Source organism: Zonotrichia leucophrys, chromosome 19 (genome assembly GCF_028769735.1).
Source record: "Zonotrichia leucophrys gambelii isolate GWCS_2022_RI chromosome 19, RI_Zleu_2.0, whole genome shotgun sequence".
Lineage (NCBI taxonomy): Eukaryota > Metazoa > Chordata > Aves > Passeriformes > Passerellidae > Zonotrichia > Zonotrichia leucophrys.
In genome coordinates this window covers 1177561-1195576 of record NC_088188.1, presented here as the reverse complement: position 1 = coordinate 1195576, position 18016 = coordinate 1177561, and the positions used below count along the sequence as shown (strand labels likewise).

At 50.4% G+C, this 18016-nt stretch overlaps 1 protein-coding gene across 3 annotated transcripts in view; it reads right to left on the bottom strand.

Moving 5' to 3' along the window:
* The window catches only part of CALN1 (calneuron 1), a 169075-nt gene that overhangs the window by 9329 nt on the left and 141730 nt on the right, over positions 1-18016 (bottom strand). For all 3 annotated transcript variants that reach the window (XM_064729088.1, XM_064729090.1, XM_064729089.1), the window contains one exon: positions 6604-6757. In XM_064729088.1, the coding sequence (XP_064585158.1) occupies positions 6604-6757 (154 nt within the window). The remainder of the gene's footprint in view (positions 1-6603; positions 6758-18016) is intronic.

Sequence of the window (18016 nt, the reverse complement as noted above, 5' to 3'; positions counted from 1 at the left end):
CTGGGCACACCTGGGCTCCTGTCCAGCCACTGGCACCAGCACTGCCAAGGCCTTTCCCATCTGTCCAGCTCCTCTCTCCCAGCCTGGATGTTCCATGGGACATTCTGTTCCTGTTGCGCCCCATGGAACAAGCGCAGGACCTGGCACTTGGCCTGTGCAGGTCAGTCAGGGACAGCCAGGAAATCATCCCACCCCAGATGGACAGCCCTGCCTGCCTGCTCTGGGCCTTGCTTTGCCCTGGGAAGGGATGTCCCTGTCACCTTCTCCTCATGGATGGGCTTGTGATGATGGGAAACTTCCAGATGGCTGAAAACAACCCCAAAACAAACCAAAAATGCAGCCAAAGACAGGCTCCAGGTGTCCACATTTGGAAAGTTGGATGGAGAATATTTTTAGAATTCATGGAAAAGCCCCTTGTTTTGATCCAGCCTTGAACCTCATGGCACAGAGAGCCCTGGATGCCAGTTTTGAATTCCAGTTTTTCCCCCAATCACCTCCTCTGGCTGGTGTTCAGCAGTGCCTGTGCCCCAGTCCCAGCTCTCAGTGGTCCCAGCTCAGTGCCAGGGGCACAGAGCCCTCCTTGGGAAGGGTTGGAGCCATCCTGCCCAGGCAGGGAATGTGAGTGAGGCCTGGCTGTGTTCTGGGCAGGGAATGAAACCCCCCTGCCAGCAGCTCTCCCAAATTCCTCACTCTCTGCTTGCACTGCTCTGCTCCTGGATTCCTTCTCTGGCTTTTATAACCCACACAGGATCAGTGCTGTGGCTTTGTGCATGGTGCCCTGGTGCTTTGAAAAGCTCATTCCTGCCCTGCTGTAGATGTTTTTTTTAAATGTATTTTCTATTATTTCTCTACTTTGAAAGCACTCCCAGGCAGCAGAGAAATCACTGCCAGCACACGCATTGCTGTCAGGGTGGGGCTGGTGATGGGGACATCAGCCTGAGGCTGGCCAAGGGTTTATTGGGATAACAAACTCACCTCTCCAGAGGAAAAGAGTAAAACATGCTCGGTGTTTTTGCAGAAATGCTCCTGAACTGAACAACTTCTCCAGGGTTCTGTTATACAACAGAGCCTGAAGGCAGCAGCATGCAGGGAAGTCCCATTTACTGCTCTTTGCCCACTAAAGGGACAGCGAACATCCAAATTACCTACAAAAAACCCCGGGGGAAAGGGGAATGTCTGCCCAGCCATTCCTCTCGCTGTTGGTTGGGAATGACTCCAGGAAGGAGATGGATATCAGCACTGCCCTGCTCCCTGGAAATCCACAGGAAGGCAGAGGAGCTGGAACTCCTGATGCCCTGATTCCTGGAATTCTTCCCTACAACATGAAGTTCCATTTAACCAGCCCTGCTTACTGGGGAGGGCATGCCCTCAGTTCTCTCCTTTCTCCAAATCCATCATCTCTGAGCACAGAATCTGATTTTTCTACTGGTTCCCACAGCTGGCATTGTCCCAGAGCTGGATGCCAACATTTGGGTGCCACTGGGAGCTTTTGCCATCCACAGGACACACCAGGGGTTGGATGTGGAGCTGGTTCATTTGGCATGGGCAGAGCCTGAGGCTCCTCTGGAGAAATCCTCAACCCTTTTAGGGGGAAGAGCAACCCAGAGGTTTCCAACATCCATCAGAGCTCACGAGGCAAAGGCAAATCAAGGCTGGGTCATTCTTCATTTTCTCAACAGTCCCAGGACAGGCTGGGGAGGAGAACTCCTCCACTGGCACAGACCACAGCCCTCAGAACTCCTCAAGCAGTTGAGGCTAATGGGGCCAGGCTGGAGAGGAGAACTCCTCCACTGGCACAGACCACAGCTCCCAGTTGAAAGAAATATTTGAATAGCTGGAATTGAGCCCCTCAGGAGCTGGGGCTAATGGGGCCAGGCTGGGGAGGAGAATTCCCCTCCTGGTACAGAGCACTGCCCCAGAACTCCTCAGGAGCTGGGGCTAATGGGGCCAGGCTGTTTCCAGGTCACCCTGCCCACGGTGGGTCTGGGATGTGCTCCCAGCACTGGGAGCCTTCTCTCCTGCAGGAGAACAGCTCCTCACAAGGACAGCAGCAGTGTATTTATAGAGCCCTGTCCCAGCCCTGCCACAGGTGAGTGATGGTGCCTTGCTCAGGCTGCCTGGAGTTATTTTTGGTTTAACAAGTCAGTTTGTCATCCCCAAGCTGAGCTGAGCAGGACAGGGGGCAGGGAGGCCCTGCTGCTGCATCCCATGGATGTGAGGGTCATGGCTGAGGGTGGCACCCCCCTGGCAGTCCTGTGCCACTGACACTGCTGTGCCACCAGCTCTGTGCCCTGAGTGCTGGATCAAGGGAACTGCCAGGAAAAGGCTGCTGGGCTGTAAATCTTTGGGAGCTGCAAATTGTCCTTTGCCTGTGTCCCAGGAAATCACACAGCCTTCGTTGTCCTGCCCTGAGTGCTGATAAAAACAGAGATAAAGCTGAGGACAGAACTGTGCCTCTGCCTTGGGCATGTCCTTCCCCTGCAAATGACTGCAGTGTTCAGAGGGAGCTGAGGAAATCCTGGCCTTGGCCCTGACTGTAATACAAATATTGTATTTGGGGTAAGCTGTGTGCTGAGAGGTGCAGGGTCTGCCATCCACAGTGATACTGAACAAGATTTCATGGGCATAAAGACCTTATCATCACATTATTCCATAATTGTATGACAGAAATTTCATGGCTTTGTACTGATGGTGATATTACCTGTGCAACACTCTTCAGCACTGAGCCAGCTCACTCAGGTGTGAAGAAGGGGAAGGTCCAGGTGTGGAAAATGGGGATGTCCAGATGTGGACCTGGGGTCTGTGATCACTGTCCCAGGTGTTGAATGGGGAATGTACAGGTGTGGAGAAAGGGAATGTCCAGCGGTGGGAAATGGGGATGTCCAGGTGTGGAAAACAGGGATATCCAGGTGTGGAAAACAGGGATGTCCAGGTGTGGAAAACAGAAGTGTCCAGGTGTGGAAAATGGGGATGTCCAGGTGTGGAGAAGAGGAATGTCCAGGTGTGGAGAAGTGGGATGTCTCTGCCCACAGGAGGAGAAGGGTTTGGGGCTGGTCTGGGATCCAAGAACACCCAAAGGTGACACTGAGTGGGGATCCCCCTTTCACCAAGCTGCTCCTGGAAGTCTCTGCTGTGTGTCCTCCCTTAGGAGATCCCCAAATCTCAGTGGGAACCACAGGGGCTCATCTTGGCTTCATTCCTCCCAGAATTAAAGGCTCTTCATGGGGTGGATGGTACATTAAATATAGATGGGAGTTGAAAGAAATATTTGAATTGCTGGAATTGAACTAAGAAAGGGAGTTCTTTTAGGGCAATTCATCACATCCCAAGGTGGCACCTAAATTAAACTCAAGGAATTCCACCCAAAATGCATCTCCTTCAGGGCACTAATTGGAAGTGAGTGACCCCAGGGATACAGCCCAGGACAGCTGACAGCTGTCCCTTAGTGCCACAATCCATGCCATGTAATTCCTGTAGGGAATGCTGGTGTTGGAGAGCTGGGAGCTCTGAGGGTCATTCCTGGCAGCCTGGAGAGCTGCAGGGACACAACCTGTCCTCCCCTGGCAGAAATGCTCCTGTCAGAGCTGTCAGACCAGAGCTGTCCCCTTCCACTGGGACCTGGAGCAAAACTTTGCCCCATTGTTGATGGTTCAGCTGATCTTTATTTCCTGCTGGATTTGTGTGTGTTCCCAACATCTAAAAAAGGGTCTGTTTTGCTTCTAGGTTCTGCCTGGCACCAGCAATGCCAAAACATCCCACGAGAAAAGCTGTTCCTGCTGCACTTTTGGAAACTGGAGCTTCCAAAATGAGATGCTGAGCATTAGGAACACAGTTTTTTTCTGGGATGGTTCAGCCAAGCTCCCAAAACTCTGCAGCAGTGACAGCTGGCTCCTGTCCCCAGAGATCAGCAGGTCAGTGGGCACCAACAGCTCCAGGCAAGGAAGAAACATCTCTTCCTCTGCACTCTTCTCAGGAGGAACACAAAAATTGTTGCTTGGCCTGATTCACAGAGTGCTGCTGCTGCTGCCTCCCTCCTGCAGGGTTTTTTAAATCCAGCTCTGCTCCTCCAGCTTCTCTGCCCTGTTTAGCAGAGGTGAGGGTGAGAATGGAGCTGCTGCATCCCATTCATCAGCCAGGCCAAGGACTGGGCTGTATTTTCATCCTCTGCTCTTTGTCACTGCCTGGTGCCCTTTCTGAGCTGCTTGACCCCACAGAATGTCCCAATTCCCCCAAAATGGTCTAAAGTGGGATTGCTGGGTGGGACACACAGTGGTTCTACCATGGCACAAACTCTGAGCTTCTCTGTTCCATTTCCCTGGGCTCTTCTGCTCTTGAGATGATTTCATGGAATCACAGATCAGTTTGTGTTGGAAGGGAACTTAAAAACCATCCCATTCCTTGGGTAGGGACTCCTTCCACTGTCCCAGGCTGCTCCAAGCCTGTCCAGCCTGGCCTTGGGCACTGCCACAGGCTGAGCAACCAGGATCTCTTTGGTTGCTCTCAGCAGCAACACTTCAGAGCAGTGTGAGTTCCTCTGGCCAAGGAAATGAAAATGCTTCTGCTGAGGTGGCTTAAAATGGGGAATGTCCTTGCCAGTGTCAGCCCTGTCCAAGTGCAAGATTTGCTGTAGATCCCAGTTCTGATCCCAACTCCTGAAGCAGCCAGGAGCCCCAAGCCAGACCAGCCCCAAACCCTTCTGATCCCCTGAGGCTCTGCTGAGGGAAGGAAATGTTTCCTTTCTTTGGGTGCCTCCAAGCACTGCTCAGCCCTTGGCTTTGCAGAGCTCCTCCCGTGCTCAGAGGAGCTGTCCTGGCTGGGGCAGGTCCTGGCAGCTCAGAGCTAAAGGTCCCCAGGGCAGCAGGGCACAGATGCACGCCCTCTGCTCAGTGCTGGTGATACAGTGCAGGAGAAGACTCGTCCCAGCTGCTCCCTGGGAGTTTTTTTGGGATCTCAACAGAAAACTGAAGAAGCCCAACACAGCTTGGTAGGGCCTGCCAGTGCCAAGAAAGTCATTCCATGGTGGCATGAAGGAAATGAAGGTGCTTCTGTAGGGAAATTCAGCCGTGCTTAGGCACTGACCTCAGCACATCCCTCTGCCTGCGTCCCAGCAGAGAGAGGGGGAACCCTCAGTGCTTCATCCCTGTGCCTGGAAAAGGATCAGCTTTGCTGAGGGACAGAGGAAGTCTGAGGGCAGCTCTTGAGCTCTCTGGGTGTCCAAAATAACTCCCTGCCACCCGCAGGCACCCCTGTCCCAGATCAGAGGGAGTTTTAGAGTGCTCCAGATTGCAAGGCAAGATGTTTTCCATTTCCATCTGTATGGCAGATTATCTTTGTCAAGTGGGCAGTTTGCCTTATCTCTCTCTCTGAGTGACCACAATCACACCTCCCTCGGGAGGGGACATTGCTGATAACAGCTATTGAATGTCACTGCATGGCTGATAAGAACTACAGCATCCCATTGGGAGATGTGAGCCCAGAGGGAGGAGCCAAGCATTCCTACCCAGATATAATCCAGAGGTTCTGGAACACCAGCACGGCTTCTCCACTGGATTTCCCAGAGGAACAGCAGCTGTCTCTGCTTCCCCTGGATCTTCAGAGGAAGAATCCATCCTTCTCTACAGGATCCCTGCTCCAGCAGAACCACCCCTGACACTGCAGGAGGGCTGCAGTCACAGTTCCAATGGGACTTGCGCGGGGGCGTGAACGGCCCTGGAATCCGGCTATCTGGTGAGGGGCGAAGGGCAGCACCCCTGCACATCCAAAGCCAGCCCCCCTCGGCGTCTTGGCCTTGGGCTGAGCTGGGGGATAGCTCGGAGCAGCGCGGTGAGAGACGAATTAGGAGGCGACCACTTGCTGGGGGTAAACTGTCGGTTTATTACAGAAGAACCAACAAGGAGGGGAACCACCCAGCAAATGGCTTTGAACAAGGGGCAGGAGAGGGTTTTAAGGGAAAAGGGGGGAAGAAGGCAGGGAAACTTGGCTATCTAATAGAAATACATATTTGGAGGTGCGAAACATAACTGATATACTAAAGTAACCAACTGTTATAAATCATAGGAGGGGCTCCGGGGCTACAGCCAACCATAGCTCCCAGAGAAAAGAAAATTCTCGAAACCTGGGAGGAGAAAAGGAGTGATTGACTGAGCCTAAGGAGGAAACAACTTTCACTTTATAAGAGAAACCAAGGGAGGAGCAGTTTCATTTTCATAGCAACCTAACTGACAGGGTAGCAGCAGGAAGTAATACAGAAAATGGGGGGAGCAAACTAACAAACTTAAGAACACACCACAGCAGGGACTGCTGCCAACACCCTGACCCACAGGGTGTCAGGCTGGGTTCTGACTCTGTCACTGTTGTTCTAGTGTACTGCATTGTTCATTTTATCCTTTTATTTTTTTTTCCTTTCCCTATTTAAGAACTGTTATTTCCTGCTCCCATATTTTTGCCTGAGAGCCCCTTAATTTAAAATTTATAGCAATTGGGAGGGGTGGGGAGGGTTTACATTCTCCATTTCAGGGGCGGCTCCTGCCTTCCTTAGCAGACTCCTGTCTTTCCAAACCAAGACATAAAGACACACGAAAATTGAGCAGGACTCTCTCTCACCTTCAAACTCCGTCTGGCAGTTGCCAGAGTTCTCGTTCAAGCTCTCCTCCTCGTTGATGATGATGTTCTCGATGTCCTTCATGGTGAGGTGGTCACGGAAGGCGTGGTACAGGATGTGCTTCAGCTCCTCCAGCGTTATCCTCTGCATGTCAAACTGTGGGAGACAGCCCAGTTAACCCAGGGATGGGCTCCCAGGAGAGCAGGCCTAGAGCAAGGCCACAATCCCCAGCTTGTGTTTATCAGCCTCATTTCAGCACCTCAGGTGGGTTTGTGCTCTTTGGGGCTGGTTTCACTCCAACAGTCGATGCTGTAAAAGGGTCTTGGCACTGGTGGAGCAGCAGAGAAATCCAGACACCCAGCCCAGGGATGGAGAGGCAGCAATCCAGTCCATCCCAACAAAGAGAAAACTCTCAGGGATCCCCCTGGTAGCTCTCACTCCTCCCATGAGCCACAATTCTGTGCCCCCTTTTTTATGTTCCTAACTCCCCAGTGGTGCCTGGACAGAGGAACAAGCAGAGGACACTTCCCCCAGAGCTGATTTCGGCTGTAGATCCATTAGGAAGTGCTGTTCTTACACTAGCCAAGTGTTAAACCCCCAATTCCTGCTGAATGTGAACATTTTGCCCCAGCAGGACATTGGACGCCTGCAGTTTGTGGTATTAATGAATCCCCTAAGGGTGCAGCAGAGAGGAGACACACCCTGGCTGCTGTGCAGTGCCTGGGGAGCAGAGGAGTCTCTCTGGGTGTAGGAAAGAAGGATGGAAATGTTCCAGGCCATAGTGAGTTTTCCTGAGTGCTGCAGAAGCTCTTCAAAGAGAGGCCTTGCAGCCCCAGCAGGGCTCATGCACAGCAACCAGGGCCCTTCAGGGCTTCTCCACCCCATTGAGCCACCTCAGGACACCCAGAAAGGCCAAACCTGCTGGGAAGGATGAAACTTTGACAAGAAAGTCTCACAGATATGTGTGTGCATGGCAGAAAGATTTTTAAATATAGAGTCTGATGAAGGAATAGAGATGGAAGCAAGGTTTGATATAGAAGAAAAGAATTGCTGAGCCAGCCTTACTGGATAACCAAGGAGGCAAAGGGTGTGTTAGTTAGAAGGGGTTTCTATGGCTTAGAGCAAAGGATAAACCCACCCCAAACAAGATGTTTTTACCAAGCACAAAGACAGCACAGGCAAACAAGGCAGCAAATGCTGCAAGTAGAAAAAAGGTCTCAGAATTTTCTACTGCAAGAAAACTGAGAAACAACTTCTAGCTTAAACTGTAATGTACTGACTGTTAGTGATTGGAGAATAGTAATATGAATATGGTAATTACAGTAGTTATGATAGGCTATAGATAAAAGTTAAGGTATAGATTGGTTCTACTGTATGAAGATGCTCAGCAAAGAAAAGTCTATAATGCATTGTAACCAAAACCAAAGGGTCTCCAGGCCTGGCTGCAGCTGGAGCTGACAGCTGTGGGCACAGCTCTGTCACCCACGACCCTGGACTGTAACACCTTGGATGGAATAAACTGCATTTTGTATACAATAAACTGCATTCTGTATACAATAAACTGCATTTTGAAGAGCTGCTTGGAGTCTCACATCTCTCATTCAAGCTCTTACACAAACCCCTCTGGTTCAATGCCCCAGTGGAGGGAGGGCAATGCCAGCTCCCAGCTCTCTCTGCCCTGGGAGAGTGGGGATGCAGCAGGAAATTCCCATTCCTTCCCCAGCCTGGGGAGAGCAGGACAGAGCAGGCAGGACAGGACACAGGGAATGGCTCCCAGTGCCAGAGGGCAGGGCTGGATGGGATATTGGGAATTAGGAATTGTTCCCTGTGAGGGTGGGCAGGCCCTGGCACAGGTGCCCAGAGCAGCTGTGGCTGCCCCTGGATCCCTGGCAGTGCCCAAGGCCAGGCTGGACAGGGCTGGGAGCAGCCTGGGACAGTGGGAGGTGTCCCTGCCATGGCAGGGGTGGCACTGGGTGGGATTTGAGGTCCCTCCCTCCATGAGCCTTTCTGTGATCCTGATTCCCTGAAGGCAGAAAAGCCAAATCCCCAAACTACAGCAAAGCCCAGGTTTGAGCTGACCTCGAGAATCGTCCCTGAGGCAGAACTGGAAGAGAATTCCAGCAGAGGCTGAACACCAGCCCTGAGGAGGTGGAACGGAATAGGGTCAGCACAGGTTGAGGGGTTGCTCCTGCAGGCAGGGAGTGACAATGGGGATAGAATGACGGCGTTGCCATTGCTGGGGCTCAGTTCCAGGCTGGAGTTTCCCAGGATGAAGACCCCAAGGAATGCAGGAAGGGATGTTGAGTGGGAATCCTTGGATGCACCCCCATGCAATCAGCACTGCAGGAATCCTGGGCAGCTTCATTGCCCCCTGCAAACCTCCAGCAACACCCCCAGCACTGCTGCAAGGCAACCAGAGGAATGATCCCAAATTTCCACACCTTCAGTTGCCAGGAGAAACGCTTTTTGTCATGGAACAGGATGTGAAGAGCACAGCTGCTCCCTTTTCAACATTAAAGACAGCAGAGCAGGGCTGGTGAGATTTGTTCATGCACAACAAAGCAGGATGGAAATTGGTGATTAAATCCCAGGGGGATTTGCAGCCCAGCTTTGAACTGGGCACCAAGGAGCCACTGGTGACAATGGGGTGCTCACTATTTTTAGCTGAATCCCTGAGGAACGAGACAGCAGAAAAACCAAACCCATCAGCCCTGCTGCTCACAGAAATGCTTTCATCTGGACAGAGGCAGAACTTTGTCTCTGGTCCCTGCTGTCCCCTCCCCTGCACATTCCCTGCAGCAGGGTTGGGATGGTGCAGGAAATGAGTGAAGGGAGTTGGGGAAATTGGTGTTTCTGTGGGTGCTGGATAAAACCAGAGGGATGTGTGCAATTCTGCCTGCACACACAGGGATAGATGGGAATATTGCAGGGCTCAGATTAGGTACAGTGCACTCATTATCCTTCATTAACCCCTTGGAGGATGAATGATTTTGCACCTGTGAAATGAGCAGGGGTCAGGGAAGAAAACCTCAGGCTGAGCAGCTCAGGAATGATGAGAATCCCAGGATGGGTGGGTTTGGAGGGACCTTAAAGCCCATCCAGTGCCACCTCTGCTATGGCAGGGACACCTCCCACTGTCCCAGGATGCTCCAATGTCGCAGACATCTTTCCATGAAAAATCTATTCCTTAGGATTTTTCCTCCCGAGAAGCTGGGAGGCCTCAGGAACAAAATGTAAACAATGATTATCTGCTGCTGTGGAATGCAACAGGTGCATCTGTGATTGATCTCATGTGGTTGTTTCTAATTAATGGCCAATCACAGCCCAGCTGGCTTGGACACAGCATCCAAGCCACAAACCTTTGTTATCTTTCCTTTCTATTCTATTCTTAGCCAGCCTTCTGATGAAACCTTTTCTTCTATTCTTTTAGTATAGTTTTAATGTAATATATGTCATAAAATAATAAATCAAACCTTCTGAAACATGGAGTCAGATCCTCATCTCTTCCCTCATCCTCGGACCCCTGTGAGCACCATCACACTCCAGCCCTGTCCAGCCTGGCCTTGGGCACTGCCAGGGATCCAGGGGCAGCCACAGCTGCTCTGGGCACCCTGTGCCAGGGCCTGCCCACCCTCACAGGGAACAATTCCTAATTCCCAATATCCCATGCATCCCTGCCTTCTGGCTGTGGGAGCCATTCCCTGTGTCCTGCCCCTGCAGTTCTTGGTGCAGGGTCCCTCTCTGCCTTCCCTGTGTCACTCCAGACCCTGGCAGGTGCTGGAAGCTCCTCCAACCACCCAGGCTGCACAACCCCAGCTCCCTCAGCCTCTCAGTCTCTGCTGCTCTCCCTCTCTCCCATCACTGCCACTGAAAATTCTCTGCAGATTCTCTGTCCTCCTGCCTCTGCTCCAGGCTGGAGCACAAACACAACCGTGGGGATCAGCTCATCCTCCAATTGTGCCAGCAGTAATGACTTGAGGGGTTTGGGGTCTTCCTGTTCCAGTTAAAGTCTGTGTGGAGGGAAGGAATTGTTCTCTTGACAAATGCTCAGCTGCTGCTGCATCTCAAATGTTATGCTAATAGAGAGAGAAATTATCTTTTTAACTTGTTTTGTTGTCATTTGTATCCTTTAGGAGGTGGAACAACCTCAGATGGGATTCAGAATCACCCTGGTTGGCTCACAGGAGCTGGGCTTGATTTTTGGGGGTCCCAACTCAGAACACTCTGTCAATCTGTCCATTTATGCAGTGATTTTTGGTCTCTGCTTTGCCCTGTGTCACCCTGGCAGAGTGTCCAGGGTGGCTCCAGCTCGGGGCAGGCAGGGACAGGCTCTGCTGGGGCTCCCAAGTCATTCCAATTATCCCTGCTCTCCAAGCCAGCAATTTCCCTGATTCACTTTTCAATTACTCTGGGTTTTATTGTGGTAATGACAGGAACCAGGGAGCAACTCTTAACTTTTATTGACTCCGTGGGGAGGAAAATGGGGACTGTGGCAAGCTGGAAACTTTCTATACGATTTATAATTAGGGGAAATCAATGGAGCTGCTTGTGAGCCTCAGAATAATTCACTGTGAGCAGTAAAACAAACTGAGCTGAGGCTGCTCCAGGTGCTGCTGTGAATGGAGAGCACCAGGACCTGGGCACTCAGCTCCTGAGGAACCCTGAGGCTGGAGGATGCTGTCCCATGAGATATCTGGGACGGAAACTGGATCTGGTCCAATCCATCCTGTAGCTTCCTTCGTTCTTGACTTAAAATTCCTGAAGGAAATGAACCCCTACCTCAGTTCCTTGAGCCTCCCCAGTTGAAATTTCCCAAATTTGTGTCTGCCTTGCCTGCAGAGCCCCGTTGCCAGGGAGTTCTCTTTCTGTCCTCTGCTCTGTGTAGCAATGGCCCAAAGGGAAGGGCTTGTTCCTTGAAGGGGTTAAATGCTGGAGCAGCACTCCTGAGCATTTCATATCACCTCAGCCTTATAACAGAAGAGTGGCATCAGAACTCAGTACATCCCTCTGGGTGTCCAGAGTTGCTGAGGACCCTGTTGGGGGACTCAGAGACCCTGGCACACAGTCCAGAACACGTAGGGATTTGATTTTGACCCCTGGAGCACTTAGGCCCAGGTTTTCCACATAAACCACCTGGAAAGGTCAGCTGGAGCTGGGGAGGGCTCCAGGTGGAGCAGGATTTTGCATAATATTCTGAAAATTAAATCTGCAACCCCAAAAGCTTCAAAGGATCAGAGAATCATTTGGGCTGGATGTTGGATTAAGCTTTTTTCTGACCCAGAGATGGGGCAATGAGAGGTGTTTTAAAAACTTTTATTCCATTTTCAGTCTCATGTGAAGGGTGAGACAATACAGATGTTATAATTCACACCCTCACAATCAGAAGCCAATTAGTTCCTAATTGCAATACACTTTAAGGGTTTCTTGGCTATCAGCTTTTGTCACACCATGCTGTAGATGCCTTAAAGCCAATAATCTAAAATTACCGCTTGTGGGTCCCACAAAGCTGGCGGAGCTGCCATCCCCATCCCACACTCCCGAAGCTGCTGGGAGCGGGAAGGGCATCCTGACATTTCCATGGAAAAATTCCCTGTCCCCTGTCGCGACAGGCTCCGCCCCTCCTGGAGCTCCGGCAGCAGGACTGGGACACGCGGTGACAAATGGCCCTTGTGGGTGACAAATGGCCCTGGTGACAAATGGCCCTGGTGAAAAATGCCCGTGGTGACTGTGAAATACAAAGCTGTGTTTCCTGTCAGGTACATACAGGAAACGTGTGTATTTGTGATTGTGATATATGTGGAAATCGACCATGGGACAGTTATAAAGACGAATTCTAATAATAACTGAGGAAGTAAAGCATGGAAGAAGGCCTTTGAACCTATCCTTTGTTTGCAATTAACCTTTATAAGTCTTAAGTTGATTTAGGAGCATTTGAATTAAAGCTTTAAGGATGTTGCTTTTTGACAGGAACTTTCTGCTTGTAAGCCTTAAAGAGTTTTGCAATAATAACCTTTTGAAGTATAATTTTAGAATATTGCCTGTAGTAATAATCTTTTGAAACTATAGCTTTAGAATATGTAAAAAGGAAACATGCAGCTTGAGAAAGGAAGATGGACATCAACTCAAGGGCTAATAGTTTCGACCAAGGGAAGGTGGACATCACTGTCATGAGATTTCTAGTCCTTGCAATCAAAAGGTGGACCCACATCTGGAAACTGGACTTCACCAGATGAAATACCCCTTCCTTCTTTTGGAAACAAGACCACCACAACCTGGGATACTCCTTTTGGGATACATCCTGAGAAAAACTAAATCACAATGGTGTATAGAACTGTGATGTAAAAATTAGGAATAGAAAACTGCTGATGAGTAAAAATTGGAATAGAAACTGCTGAAAAAGCTGATGAGCACCCCTATAAATACCTGTAAGTCCCAACTATGGGTGTGCAGTTGAGGGAAAACTTCCCCCACTGTACCCAGCTCTGTATTGCTCATACTTTACCATATTAATTAATAAATTGATTGCTGCTTGAATATTGGCCTAAGTCAAGCCTCTTATTTATAACAGTGACTAATGCTCGTGGTGACAAATGCCCGTGGTGACAAATGCCCAGCGCGGCTCAGGGCACACCTGTGCCATTGCAGCCGGGTTTTAGGGCACAGCACCCTGACCCCAAACACCCAGCCCGAGTTTGCACGGTGAAATGAGGAGGAATTCCAGCCCCACCTGGGCCTGGGAACCTCCTGTGTGTCCCTGCACACACCCCACAGCCCTCATGGGATCACCAGGGATCATCCCTGGGGAACGTGGAATCCTCTGGTGTCTGTGGGTCACAGCCTGCTCCAGGCTGGGTTCCAAACACCCCAAACACTCCAAACACCCCCTTTGCTCCCAGAGATGGGGGATTTTGTGGTTGTCCTGTGCAAGGCCAGGAGCTGAACTCGATGGTCCCTGGAGGTCCCTTCCCTCTGGATATTCCACAATGCCCAGGGTGGATCTGGAGCATCCCTTGGAGCTGCTACTCTGTGACTCCAGGGACAGGGGCTGCTGTGGCCCTCTTGTGTCTGTCAGGAGCCCCAGGGACACCTTTGGCTCTGGAGATGGGAAATGCTGCTGGGCTGGGCTGCCAGGAAATGCTTTTCCATCCAAAACCAAACTCAGAGCTGTAATTCCCTCCTGGGGATGGAATTCCCTCTGCTGAGGCTGGTCCCAGCCTTCCCTAGGCCCAGACTAATTTTGGGCCAGGATTTGAGCAGGGCAGTGGGTGTTTGACTGTGCCTCCCCTTCCCAGCTGGGATCTAAAATGGTTCTTAACTGGGCTGAGAGGAATGGGCCCCCTGAGAGGCACCACCTCCCCTGCACACAGCAGGAATGTTAATGCTGGCCACATTCAATTAACTTGAAATAGTTTAGTAAGCCACAGAGAAGTGGTGGTTTGGTGGTTTTTTAATTAGAGAATGCTTGGAGGCTGCAGCACCAATTAGCAGGCCCCAGCAATTTCTGTGGTGTGGATTCAGGGCTGCCAGGCCTCGCCCCAGGGCTGATCCCAGTCCAAGGGAATCCCTAATGAGGGCTGCACCTTCCTGACCTTCCATGGCAGCTTGAGGGAACCTCAGGGGCAGCAAACTCCTCACAGATAATGGGGATGAAACTGGGAATTCTCATCTGGCCCTGACCATCCTCTGCCTCCCTAGATCTGGAGCTCTCATGGGCTCCTGTCCTGGGGTAAATCCAGCACTGGGCTGAGCTAAAACTGCCCTGATGGTGTTGTTTGGAAATGGCAGGTGGCAGCCTCAAAAACAGCAAAATAATTCACACAATAAATAATTCACACAGAAAAAAAAAAAAAAAGGACAGGATTTTTCAGTGTAGGACATAACAGTTGTTAAATATTTAAGCAAAAATTCACAGAATTCACAGAATGACTGGGTTGGAAGAGACCTTCAACATCATCAAGCCCAACCCATGCTCTAAACACCTGAACTAAACCCTGACACCCAGTGCCACATCCAGGCTTTGTTAAACACACCCAGGAATGGGGACTCCACCACCTCCCCGGGCAGCCATTCCAGAACTTTATCACTTTTCTGTGAAAAATTTCTTCCTCATATCCAACCTGTGTTTCCCTTGGTGCAGCCTGAGGCTGTGTGCTCTGGTTGTGTCAGTGCTGCTGCAGACAGAGCCCAGCCCCAGCTGAGCACAGGCACCTTTCAGGAGCTGTGCAGGGTGATGGGGGCAGCCCTGAGTCTCCTTTTCTCCAGGCTGAGCACCCCCAGCTCCCTCAGGGCTTCCTCACAGGGTTTGTGTTCCGAGCCCCTCTCCAGCCCCGTTGTCCCCTCTGGAAGTGTCCCAAGATCCTTCCCAGTGTTACCCCATGATACCTCATAATATGAAATCCTGTGTCCCTCTGCAGGAACAGGATCCCACTCTGAACTGTTCCCCCTTGGCTCAGTCAGTGTGAGCCCAACAAGGGAGTTTGGGGCAGATCACTCTGAGGCTGTGCCAAAACTCCAAATATTCCAAGGAGGGAAAAATTGGAATATTTTTCCAATTTTTCTCTCCTTGGGAAAAGAGAGGGAAAAACTGGAAAAATATTTTTCTCTCTTTGCCCCACAAAGCCTCCCCCATCAGAGAGAGCAGGAGCTCTGCACCCCAGGGGCTGCTGTGTCTGGTGTTAGGAAAATTAATCCACAAACACCAGAGGTTTGTGTCCAAAGAGGAGACTTTGGCTTTATTTGAATAAAGGGAGAGGCCATGGGGCATTCCCCTGGGATCTCTCAGATTTTTGGAGGATGCAGCCTCTTTTTTATCCCAATTTCCCAGCCTCATTTCCCTTCTGTCTTTCCCCATTTCTGAGGTACTTCAGAGGTTCAGACTTCCCAGAACACCTGATCCCAAAGATTCCCCTCTAATGTATAACCCTCCCTTTTATTTTTTAATTCTTACAGAATTTAGGGGTTTTTCTTCCCCATTGTTTCTTTCATCTTTCAATGTCTAATTTCATTTATCAGCAAACCTAAAGTTTATTTGTAAAAGCAAATCTCTTTTTCCATTCATCAATCAGTGAATCCTTCCCATTGTTTCTTTTATCTCCCAGTGCTGGTTTTATCTACCAGCAGACCCACAGATTGTTTGTGAAGACAAATCTGCTATTCCTTTCACTGGGAATGCTGGAATTCCTGATCCAGGCAGCAGCAGGATGTGAGGGCACCTCTGCTGTGTGCCAGGTGAGGCTGGTGCCATGCCAGGTGCCCAGGACAGACACAGCCTGTGACAGCAGTGACACAGACACAGCCAGGGACACAGACAGACACTGCCTGGGACAGCAGTGACACAGACAGAGCCTGGGACAGGAGTGACACAAAGTGACACACCTGTGACACAGTGACACCAGCGACACACCTGACAGCACAGGGACTGTGGAGCCAGGGGAAGGCCAGGCCCTGCAGAAATCCGCTCCCCTGGCAGTTTCACTGAGCACTGACCCTCGGGCCTTCTCCCCGTTTCCCTGCCTGCAGAGAGCATCTTTAATCTGCTCCTGGTTGGGATGAGGCAGCAGAAGCCCCAGTGAGGGAAATGAATGGGCCCTGCTGCAGCTGCTGTCTCCTGCAAGCCCTCAGCCAAAGGAAACCAATTTTTATTTAACAGCTACAAATGTTCTGAAAACGCTGGGAGAAGTGGATTAGAAGGTGAGACCTGTTCCTGGGCTGCACAAAGGACACAATCATTAATAAAGGCTATACAAACCAGCCCCAGAGCTGCTGTAGGGGACTTGAGGCATCCTTGGCACTGATGATGGTGGTTAATGAAAAATGATAACAAGGAGGCCACAAAGAGAGCTTCTAATCCTGCTGTGCAGCACCAGCCAGAGCCAAGACAGAATCCAGAATAGGTTGGGCTGGGAGGGACCTCAAAGTTCATCCCTGCCATGGCAGGGATACCTCCCACTGTCCCAGGCTGCTCCAAGCCCTGTCCAGCCTGGCCTTGGGCACTGCCAGGGATCCAGGAGCAGCCACAGCTGCTCTGGGTACCCTGTGCCAGGGCCTGCCCACCCTCTAAAGCAGAAGGGAAAAGAGAAAAAAATCCCAAAGTTTTTATTCTTTACTTTCATCAGCAGGTGATGTTCAGCCACTTCCCAGGAAGGACTCCAGGCCCTGGAGTTTCCCCAAAGGCAAACATGGTAAATAACAAATTCCCCCTTCCTCCCACTTTTCTTAGCTTTTATAGCTGAGCTGACATGGTCTGGAATAGCCCAGGACCTCAGGACTGGCACCTTCTCATTTGCAGGGCATGAAATATTGAAAAGACAATTTTTTTTCCACAGTGAGAAATTCATCTAAAGCAGAAGAAATTCATCTGTGCTGGGAAAAGTCATGATTTGTCAAACTGGCACTTTGTAAGGAGAAGTAAGAAATAACAAATTTGAAATGTCAGCCATTCCTGACATGGCTAATGGGGCCCAGGAGCTGGCAGAGAGGAGGTGGCAGTGCCACCAGCAGCGTGTCCCAGAGGGGCCTGCCCAGTGCCCCAGCCCAGCAGGCACAGCCAAGGCACACAAACACCACTTTTGGGGTTATTTTCCATCTTCCTCCCAAGCTGTAGGAACCACGGTGTTGCAGTGTGTTTTTATTTTGCAGGTTATTATTTGATTTGTTGTTTGGTAGTTTTATGGGCTTTTTTCCCCTTGCTTTTAGAGTGACACAGACTTGTCTTTGTTATTCAATTGAGCCAGGTGTCGGTTTATCTCTTTGCTACTTAGCTACTTTTCTGCTTTTTCTATTTTTCTGAGTTTCAAACCCTTTCCTCCCACATCCAGTTGTTAACCCACCTGTCCCAAGCAGTTTTCCTCCCTTGTATCCCTTGCCCTTGTGTTCCACCCCCAGTTCTCCTGATTAGCTGAACATTGTATCCTCCCTCGAGACCTGCCCCTGTGACAGTGGTCACAGGGGTCTTCAGGTGAGGGAAGAGACGAGAATGTTGACTCCATGTTCAGAAGGCTTGATTTATTATTTTATGATATATATATTACATTATAACTAACTAAAAAGCAATAGAAGGCAAGGGTTAATCTCAGAAGGCTAGCTAAGATGGAATGAATAACAAAGGTCTGTGGCTCAGACAGAGAGTCCAAGCTCTCTGGTCTGTGGTTGACCATTAATTGTAAACATTCAAGATGGGCCAATCACAGACACACCTGATGCATTCCACAGCAGCAGATAACCATTGTTTACATTTTGTTTCTGAGGCCTCAGCTTCTCAGAAGGGAAAAAATCCTAAGAAAGGATTTTTAGTGAAAAGAAGTCTGCGACATGCCCCCCTGTATCAGCTGTTGCTTGCCCCCAGCTTATTGCCTGGGACCCCGAGACTTGGGGAGTGTAACATCAAATAGAGTAACCCAGTGCCACCCCAGGCCC